At 42.3% G+C, this 10,871-nt stretch overlaps 1 protein-coding gene across 1 annotated transcript in view; it reads left to right on the forward strand.

Moving 5' to 3' along the window:
- The window catches only part of map2k5 (mitogen-activated protein kinase kinase 5), a 51,206-nt gene extending 42,970 nt beyond the window's left edge, over positions 1-8,236 (forward strand). Inside the window, exon 22 of the mRNA XM_062989780.1 lies at positions 7,541-8,236. Coding sequence (XP_062845850.1) covers positions 7,541-7,651 — 111 coding nt within the window. The 3' untranslated portion in view covers positions 7,652-8,236. The remainder of the gene's footprint in view (positions 1-7,540) is intronic.
- The last annotated feature ends 2,635 nt before the right edge of the window (positions 8,237-10,871 follow it).

Below are 10,871 nucleotides of genomic sequence, written 5' to 3' on the forward strand. Positions count from 1 at the left end.
AGTATAAGGGGGTTTAGCCACACCCATTGTAAACAGGTCTATAAATCAAATGATATCAAATAAATGAGGGGCAGTGGTAACCTAATGGGTAGAACTTTGGGCTATCAATTGAAAGGTTAAGAGTTTGAATCCCTTGTGCAGGGCCCTTAACAGTAACGGCCATAGAATGAATTAGAATATCATTTGTGAACCAGGACTCGTCCAACTACAGTGCTTGACCATACAGATTAGGACCAATGGCAACAATATCTTTAAACAAGCCTTTGGGTGATAGTCCATCACTGCTGTGATCTGGGTCTGAATCTCAGTGATGCTATCAGAGGGCCTGGAATCTAAATAGACATGACTGGCTGTGTCTGAGGGGGGAGGATGGTTGAAGCCCTGCAATGTTTTATGCTTTTTGTCCAGTGTATTCCTGTCTAGCACCTAGTGGAACCGGCCCACTACAGCCCTGACCAGGATAAATCAGTTGATAAAAACTGATTTGAAATTATATTAAATGTTTGACATACTGTAACCATACATTTATAATTAATTTAACGTTATTATTTGCTCAGCATCCTTATGTTTGATATTTAAAAAAAGTAAATTTATAAAACACATACTTTTTGCCATTTAGTGTACAAAAGTAAGAAAAACCTCTTGGGCTTTATTTCTTGTGTTGGCTTGGGAGTTTCTTCAGCCGGTTGATGGAAATCTCTGATCATGCATTAGCACACAAGCTTGCAGCTATTCACACTTCAGCTCTTTAAAGGCTGGAAACAGAGTCGTTTCAGCACCATGGACAGTAACCTGGTCCACCGAGAACCAGGCGCAAATGCAGCATGTGTACGACGCCGGGTGTAAATGTGGTCATGTGGACTGGTATGGTTATGAGGTTGTGATGTCTGAAGGGACGTGAGGGTCTGGTCATGATGATGTTCACCATGGTGTTCTGCTTCAGCACAGACCAGCAGTTCTGTCATCACTCCATTAAGGAAAATGTAAAGTCTTTTAAAGACCTGAGTATTTATGAAGCATTTATGGAGTATTGATATGATCAGGCGTAAAGACCTGAGTATTTATGAAGCATTTATGGAGTATTGATATGATCAGGCATAAAGACCTAAGTATTTATGAAGCATTTATGGAGTATTGGTATGATCAGGCATAAAGACCTGAGTATTTATGAAGCATTTATGGAGTATTGATATGATCAGGCATAAAGACCTGAGTATTTATGAAGCATTTGTGGAGTATTGGTATGATCAGGCATAAAGACCTGAGTATTTATGAAGCATTTATGGAGTATTGATATGATCAGGCATAAAGACCTGAGTATTTATGAAGCATTTATGGAGTATTGATATGATCAGGTGTAAAGACCTGAGTATTTATGAAGCATTTATGGAGTATTGATATGATCAGGCATAAAGACCTGAGTATTTATGAATCATTTATGGAGTATTGATATGATCAGGCGTAAAGACCTGAGTATTTATGAAGCATTTATGGAGTATTGATATGATCAGGCATAAAGACCTGAGTGTTTATGAAGCATTTGTGGAGTATTGATATGATCAGGCGTAAAGACCTGAGTATTTATGGAGTATTGATATGATCAGGCGTAAAAAGACCTAAGTATTTATGAAGCATTTCTGGAGTATTGATATGATCAGGCGTAAAAAGACCTAAGTATTTATGAAGCATTTCTGGAGTATTGATATGAACAGGCATAAAGACCTGAGTATTTATGAAGCATTTGTGGAGTATTGGTATGATCAGGCATAAAGACCTGAGTATTTATGAAGCATTTATGGAGTATTGATATGATCAGGCATAAAGACCTGAGTATTTATGAAGCATTTGTGGAGTATTGGTATGATCAGGCATAAAGACCTGAGTATTTATGAATCATTTATGGAGTATTGATATGATCAGGTGTAAAGACCTGAGTATTTATGAAGCATTTATGGAGTATTGATATGATCAGGCGTAAAGACCTGAGTATTTATGAAGCATTTATGGAGTATTGATATGATCAGGCATAAAGACCTGAGTATTTATGAATCATTTATGGAGTATTGATATGATCAGGCGTAAAGACCTAAGTATTTATGAAGCATTCATGGAGTATTGATATGATCAGGCGTAAAGACCTGAGTATTTATGAAGCATTTATGGAGTATTGATATGATCAGGCGTAAAGACCTGAGTATTTATGAAGCATTTATGGAGTATTGATATGATCAGGCATAAAGACCTGAGTATTTATGAAGCATTCATGGAGTATTGATATGATCAGGCGTAAAAAGACCTGAGTATTTATGAAGCATTTATGGAGTATTGATATGATCAGGCATAAAGACCTGAGTATTTATGAAGCATTCATGGAGTATTGATATGATCAGGCGTAAAAAGACCTGAGTATTTATGAAGCATTCATGGAGTATTGGTATGATCAGGCATAAAGACCTGAGTGTTTATGAAGCATTTATGGAGTATTGATATGATCAGGCATAAAGACCTGAGTATTTATGAAGCATTTGTGGAGTATTGGTATGATCAGGCATAAAGACCCGAGTATTTATGAAGCATTTTTAAACACGTCATGATTCAACCAGAAAATGAATCTAGTTCATCCACTTGAGAACCTTTTGGCGATTGCGCTGTGATTGACGTGTCCTCCCTCCCACGAGACTTCTCTCATTGTCACTCACTTGTCATTGTCCTTTTAGCACCTTTGTCCCCGAGGAGGGTGCAGCAGCTGCACTAGATGATGCTGCCGGGGACAAAAGAGCCCGCGCTGTAGCCTACTCCCCAAATCTGTTACAGACCTAAAGACTTTCTCCTCCCCTCCCTGAGGTGGCCTGAGCTGAGCCTGGACATTGTGTGTGTGCTCTCACAGAGCAGCGTGCTCTTGTCTTGTGTGTGTGTGTGTGTGTGTGTATAGGGCTCAGGGGAGCGGCCCTTTAAAAAGACGCATCGCTTTGCTGAATGCCCGTGGCCCGTGCCATAAGGAACAGGATAAGAGCGAAAGCCCTTTGACATTACTCTGATGACTTGTTTACACATTAGCACATCGAAGAGTCCCTCGAGGGTGATCTTAGCTTTTAGCTTACTAACACTTTGGCTTTCTGGCGTAGCACACCGCCTCCTCGTGAGCGCACACACTTCACTCAGGTACACGGTTCTAACAGTCTCAGGGTGCAGTTCCTGACATCAGGATTCCGACTGTTCATGTGTGATTCAGGCTTCTGAGAATTTTATGGTTAATTTTAGTACTTTTTAGTACTTGCAGTAACAGATTATTGGACGCTAACTAGTGGCGCTGTCTGTGTGTATTGGGATCAATCTGACTGTACTGTTACAGATTAAAATATAAGCATTTAAGTGTTAAGCGTATTGTCCTAACAGTGGTGCTGGTACAGCTAGGTCATTTACACAGCACTTGGAATGGCAACACGTATTAATTACACCTCAGCCTTAAGAACAAAGATTAGAAGACAGTTTAGGAGCTGTGTTTACTTAATCCTTATATAATTAATAGAATTTTGTCTTTTCTAATAGTCTTAAATGATAACATGGGTATGAATTTGCTTAATAATTGGCACCTATTGTGTGTTTTACTTGACAGTGTTTCGTTATAAAGTACTGTACAACCCTGTATTGGTATAATGACAGTTGAATTGAATTGAATTTTAATTTCCACTATTGGTTGTATTATGTCGAATGCCATTTAGCTCACATGGTGGTGGTGGCGGCAATGGGATTGCCACATATGGGACATCCAGGCTGCTGGCGTTTTTTTTTTTCTTTTTTCTTTTTCTCCCCCTTTAGCGCATCCAATTGTTCAATTTGCGTGGTTCCTCCTGACCGAGGAGATCAAAGCTAACCCATATCCCCTCCGGAACATGGGCAGCAGCCGGATGCATTTTTGCCACCCACGCATTGATGAGTGTGGTGCCACCTAGCGTTGCATGCGGAGAGACACACCCTAAGGGCACTCTTCCTCATCTCTGTGCAGGCGCTTCTAATCAGCCGGCAGAGGTCGTAATCGCATTCTGGCAGAGAGAGACCCACATCCGGTTCTTTATCCCGCCCCCCAACTGAGCAACCGGCCAATCGTTGCTCTTACAGCCACTCGGCCTCGAACCGGTAAGGCAGAGCTGGATTCGATACGATGTACTCAGAATCCAGCTCTGGTTGCAGCGTGTCTTTTTACCGCTGCGCCACCTGAGCGGCCAGGCTGCTGGCGTTTGCACTGGAATGCTTTAACCTGTACAGTTCAAGCGATGGGGCGTAACAGTGACGACCAGCGACCTCTATTACTAATTCGGTAACTTATCAGCTGAGCTACTACTGCCACTACCTCTGCCAACAGAGCCAACACTTTCATCCAAAGTGGTTTACCATTGTAACTAACTACAATTCAAATCAATTGAGAAGCTAAGGGCTTTGCTTAATGGGAAAACAGTGGCCACCCAGCATTGGTTTTACTGTAACCAGCGATTTTCTGATTATTAATCCAGTTCCTATGCTTACATATGCACAGGTGTAGAATTAATAATGGTTACATTTTAGTATGCTGTTCACCTGACCCGTAAAGCATAATGGGATGAATATCGTACATCATGTGATCACCGTGATGCCAGGCTGATGTAAGTCTGATTACCCCGGCCTGATCTGGTCTTTTGTGATGTTGGACGATTAGTCTTTCCCTCAGTGCCGAATTAAGAGATCAGAAAGCCTCAGCCAAGTCTGAAAGCACACACGCCTTTCTGTATCTAGCGGGAGCATGTAATTAGTATGCAAATCCTCCCAGACCTAGTTATAACAGCGACCTCTTACCTTTCTCGTTCCGTCCGTCTCGCAAGTTTTCTTCCTCTACACCGTACGCTAACCGTCGCCGGTCTTTAACACATTCTAATGAGGTGATGACCAACCACTCGGCGTAATTGCTTCAGACTCCTTTCAATTTGCAAGCGCATTAATCATACGTAGAGTTATTTAAAATAGCATAAATTAATCTTCGATTAAAAGGCCTATCACATACTGGAAACAATTAAAGAGAAGGGTTAGATTTCCCATGGGTTCGGTACTTTTATTTGAACAGAGAATTCAGGTGATTATCGCACTTTGATATGGCGCTGTGATTAATGTAGCCACACTTTTAAATGAGTTTTTTTTTTTTTTCCCGTCTGACGTCGGAGAGGTAAGCACAAGCCGTTAATGACCTAACTAAAGCAGTATTTATTTTGCCTTTCCTGTCTTAATAACTTCCTCTGCATGGGTGCAATGTTAGCAGCAGGTGGGTTAATTAATGGAGGTGCTGTTGCCGTCGTGCACCCACACACGTAGCTTTTTTTCCCCTTCTCGTTCGGCAGAGGGACGCACAGGTGGCGAGTCGTACGCTTGCGTGTAAAAGCGGCCTGCGTCCGTTCAGCCAGGCAAACGACTGACCACCTGAGTTCTGATTTATTGCCGCACGCCATGTGTAAAAAGTGTTATTTCTAGATTTCTCTCTTCTCCTCGGATGTCCTCTCACCTCTCCTTGACTGTGTCTCTTCAAACACGCTGGAAGCACCCGGGTCCGAAACAGGTCGCCCACCCTACAGGGTCGAACCCTCGCTCGGGCCGATGGGGTCGCCACAGAACCGCACGTTAGCGCTCTTTATCTGGGCCCGGAGCCGGTGTAGGCCGGCGAGGCTGTGCCCGAGCCGATTGATTGATGAGAACGGTGCCTGGTACGGGCACGGGCCTCTCTCTAACCCAGAGCTGAGAGTGATTAACCTCCCAGTGGCACACGCAGAGCTCACCATTAGCAGGACAGCACGATTGATGGTCCTGTTCTGTCCTCAGCGAGACAAAAAGAAAAAAGAGAAATAGTGTGCAGGAACGGCTCACCTTGCGTTAATGTGTATTTTTTGGAGCCTGATACAAATGCACCCAGGATGCATTGTTGTTATTTAATTGGAGCTGGTCATGGACTACCAAATCTTCACCAAATTTAACACGTATATATATTTAGTGTAAGATGTCTTGACTGTTTAAGTAGCTTAAGTTTTATTTCATCTTTATGGAGGGAACACCTGAGTTCCACTTTTGAATTGTTACTCCATAGAACTGTGTCCCAGAACTCTGCAGCCTTGTCCAAATTCCTTCTGGACATTTCCAGTGACCCTTCCTAGGCTTCTTAGTCAAGAATGGCATACATTGTGGAGTCCAGCCATGAGGTCATTGGTTGTTAGCAACAATGTTGCTACGAATGTTCAAGGTCTTCAAATCTTCTTATACCTACTGGCTAGCTGTTCTGGTGCTAAGAAACCGACTCCTCTCTCTTTTTAAGCTACAGCCCTCTGGCCAGCATGGGGTGATGCATCAATACATAATGACATAATATTAAAGCTAATATTTAACCCCATTTAATAAAACCTGAAGCATTGGTATTACATTTAGGGGTACCTTCTTGGGCGTTTTGATTTGACCCAATTATTTATCTGTGTATTCATAAATGTATAATCATATAAAAAACTGTTCTAATCTATAGGCGTAAAACACAGCCATATATATTATAAAATATCAGAATTAGGTTTATAATGGTTTAGAACAAGGACTTCTACTGAATTCCTTGGTACAGTTCAGTCGTGTATACCCGCCTCTACCAGAAACCCTATATCACAGTAATAAAGGAAGACATATTCATTTAAACCGTGCTGTGTGTCACTGCTGATTTATCTTAAACGTTTAAAGAGCCAATCAGGAATCACAGTAACTGGGCAGCCTGTGGCGGGGTCGCAACGGAAACACAGCCCTTTAAGTAACGGCAGCACAGTCAATAAATCATTTAGGATATATATATACACGTAGGATTGTTTCGGTCATCAGCCTGAGGCAGTCTTGGGAGGTTATTGTATTAAAAAAAAAGTAAGGTTTATTTATATTTAATTTCAGAATTAGTTTTATCATTACTATAAAAGATGTGATAGTACAGTTGTGGCAAAGGACTAAAGTGTAATTTTTTTTTATGCCCCCCCTCCTTATTTTTAGCGCGTCAGGTTTTAACCAGATTGCTTTATTCTTCCTCTTTACTGGTGCTGACCCCTGTCTCTGAGGACAGAGAACTGTCACACGCCCCCTCCGACACGTGTGCAGTACCGACTGCCTCCTTTCTCCTGCACAAGGCGCATTCATATGCGGAGAGCCACACCCTGATCAGCATCATTCCTCCATCAAACAGCCAGCAGAGGTCGTAATTGCAGTGGTTATGAGGAACCCTGGTCTGGCTCATCCCACCCTGTGAACAACAGCCAATCGTTGTTCATGTTGCCGCCCAGCCCAGCCCAGTCTGGTTGGCTGTTGTTGTTAATTAGTACAATTACCAATTGTTTTCATTAGCATTGGCAAATCCGTCTACAACCCTGTAAAGTGTTTTTTTTCATTCATTTTTATCTAGCCAATCAAATACAATCTTAATAGGAATGGTTTGCCAAATTGATACACAGATTTAGAGCTCTAATGACAATCTTTTCTCCCTTTCTTGCCTCATTTTCTTTACCAGGACCATCCCTTCATCACGCAGTATGACGACGGCAATACCGAAGTAGTGTCCATGTGGGTGTGTCGGAGCTTGGAGGACCGCAAGTCTCAGCAGGCTCAGGCGCACATGTAACGGACCGTAGCACAAGGGGAGAAGTCTCCCGACTTTAATACATGAACTTACTTGAAGGAGAACGACCCACTCCAGGGCTCGTAATCAGATTCCAGAATGGTTATGAACTCTGAACGCTGGCTCTTATAATGTTACTTTGTTTTATACAGTGTTTTGGACCGCTCGTGCAGGGTGCAGTATAAGGACATGTCTAGAAGAACTGTCTAGTTTTAAATATTGTTGCTGTAGATGGACGTGTCTCAAATGTCCGCATTGAGCAGTAAATTAACAGGATATACTTCAGGGTAATAATGAATAGCTTGATATTAACACACCTTGTAGAAAATAGAGCCCTTTTACCAGAGCGCCTAATGCATTGTTTTAAATGTTAATTTGAGGGAGATGAACGGCGGAAATACTGTAGTTCTAAAACCTTCCAACATGCATAGCTGGACCAGGATTGGTGTTTTTTTATTTACACCAATCAGCAATAACATTGTTCACTTCACCTGTCAGTGGCTTTAATGCTTTGGCTGATTAGTGTGTTATATCGCTATACACCGATCAGCCATAACATTAAAACCATCTCCTGGTTTCTACACACACTGTCCATTTAATCAGCTCCACTTACCATATAGAAGCACTTTGTAGTTCTACAATACAAGCACAACACACACTAACACACCACCACCAGTGTCATTGCAGTGCTGAGAATGATCCACCACCCAAATAATACTTTGTGGTGGTGCTGTGGGAGTCCTGACCATTGAAAAACAGCATAAAAGGGGGCTAACAAAGCATGCAGAGAAACAGATGGACTACAGTAAATAATTGTAGATCTACAAAGTGATTCTATATGGTAAGTGGAGCTGATGAAATGGACAGTGAGTGTAGAAACAAGGAGGTGGTTTTAATGTTATGGCTGAAGCACTTGAACCTAATCCTTACGAGGAGCGTCTACATACCTTTGGCCTTATTGTGTGTATCTCAAATATGTATTTAACTGACCTGACCCTACTTATCTGTTATTAGAAGGATTAAATTCAGATCAGCGGTATCCTCCTTTCCACTTCAGCATGTAATCATTCCGCAGCGGGGAGTAAATCATCTCCGCTCACTGTTCTATTAACCGCTGACAGCTGTTGACTAACACCGCTCGTATGTTACGGCTGCATCGAAACGCCACATCTGCCTGCTGCAGGAGAGCTTCACAGGTCATTTTCAACACGCCTCATATCATTACGTATTTAACGTGTTGCTTGTGTTGCTGCTGTAGGCGGATTTGTGTTTAGTTAATAATGAGGGATTTTATAAACCCCTTCGAATTATCTGCATTTCTGTATTATTTACGTACCCACAGTTTTATATTGTTGTTGTTTTTTTTTTGTTATATATAATGCACAGATTTATTATTCACAGCTCAGGGCTGCTCAGTTCCTACGAAGGCTGGCATGTAGTGGTGTAGAGATGGCCACAGAAATAAAAAAAATAATAATTTTTTTAAATCTTTATTTGAACCATTTTGTAATTAATCCACATTTCGGATGTGTTTTGGTGGTGTTTGTTAGCCACTGAACAAAGTGATGTTACAGGACAGATATCACAGCAAAAAACTGCTCTCACGTGTCTACTTGTCTGAACTAAATGTTCCACCGGCGTCTGGAACAACGTTCTGGTAACAGAAGGGACAGAAGGTGTTTTCTTACATTTCTCAGTACTGCTCTGCAAGTCAACACCGACACCCTTAACACAAAGTGGGTATTAAATACAGGAGTATTTAAACTACCAGTATTACACAGAAGGGCTTCCGTGATTATTAAATGTGTTAAGTTGTGACTTTAAAGCTTTAATTATGCTGTGTTATTAGATTATATAGAATTTATTTAGTGTGGTCCCGCGGATCTGGCACATCTGGTCCACACACCATGAACAGTTTTTAACGTTCCTATTTCGATCCAGGCTTGGGACTGGCATTGAGAGCGCACTGGCTGGTGCGCCTTCCAATGGCTTGGCTGTTCCTTTTGAGCTTAGCCAATTATATCCGTGCAGACGCCCGGTCGGCCAATAGCACGGCTGAGATTCAAACCCTGGACCACTTCCTCGGCAGTAATGGGCTGGCGTATTTTACCACTCCACCATTTGAGCGACCTGTTTAGATGTTCTATCATCCCTTTGGAACAAGTGGACCAGTTTTTCTCCTACCTAATGAATATGTAAATGGTGAAGATGAATTGCCTTTTTTTTTATATAAGTGCCCCCTGTGAATGAAGAGTAAATAAATGTGTACTGAATTGCCCTGTGATGGACTGGCACCTTGTGCAGGGGTTACTGCCTGGCCCAAGTGGGTATTTAATTTATGTGTTTTCTCCCCTTTTCTCCCAATTCATCCTCTGCTGGAGACTCCAATGGCATCCAAGAAGGGTATATTTGCCCGGTACACGCTCCCTCCGGCACATGTGAGGTTCACCTACCCGTTCTTATTCGCCCATACTTCAGTTAAATCGTGTGTGAGGCATGGGCATACACACTGATCTCCATGCTCCTGCAGTTTTGTACAGGCGCCTCGGAGTACGAACCAGGCGTCGAAGACCCCACCCCCCTTTTTAGTCTTGTTTTTTCCCCCCATCTAGCAGACTAGTGGCCTATTATGTGCCTGCTAGGGGCGCCCAGCTGACCAGCAGCAGAGCTGTGTTCCGAACTAGTCCCAGCACTGATGTCCCCGGCTAAATATCCCTCTGTGCCACCTGGGCACCCTGGTTTTGCTACCCTATCAAAGAAGAGCCGGTGTGGCTGCAGCTTCTTTGTCCTGAATCAGAAATCAATGCCATGTTGTCTTTACCACTGAGGTACACGATGGCACTGCATGCTTCCAAAAATTTTCATTGGCAGGTAACCCAAACTGTACCCAGATTTCTATGTTAAACATGGTTATCTTTATTTCTAGGGTTCTAGGTAGTGAACAGGAACTCTTGGGTTGAGCTGTCTTGTTCTCAACCAGGCAGGAACGATACCCAGTACATGTGATCAGTAGCTGGTGCAGTCGGGTGTAACTCGTGCCCGCTTGGTATGAAAATCTACACTCATCCGTCGGGAATGCATACAGTTTAAAGAAAACATTAGCTGTGGAACTTGTGCACACCGTAGACTTTTGCTAAGTAAATGAAACATTTCAAATGTTACTGCCTTGATGGTGTCTTCGCTTCATTCTCTTAATATAACAGAGCTAAATGTTTTTTTTTCA

This window comes from Trichomycterus rosablanca, chromosome 27 (assembly GCF_030014385.1).
Source record: "Trichomycterus rosablanca isolate fTriRos1 chromosome 27, fTriRos1.hap1, whole genome shotgun sequence".
Taxonomy (NCBI): domain Eukaryota; kingdom Metazoa; phylum Chordata; class Actinopteri; order Siluriformes; family Trichomycteridae; genus Trichomycterus; species Trichomycterus rosablanca.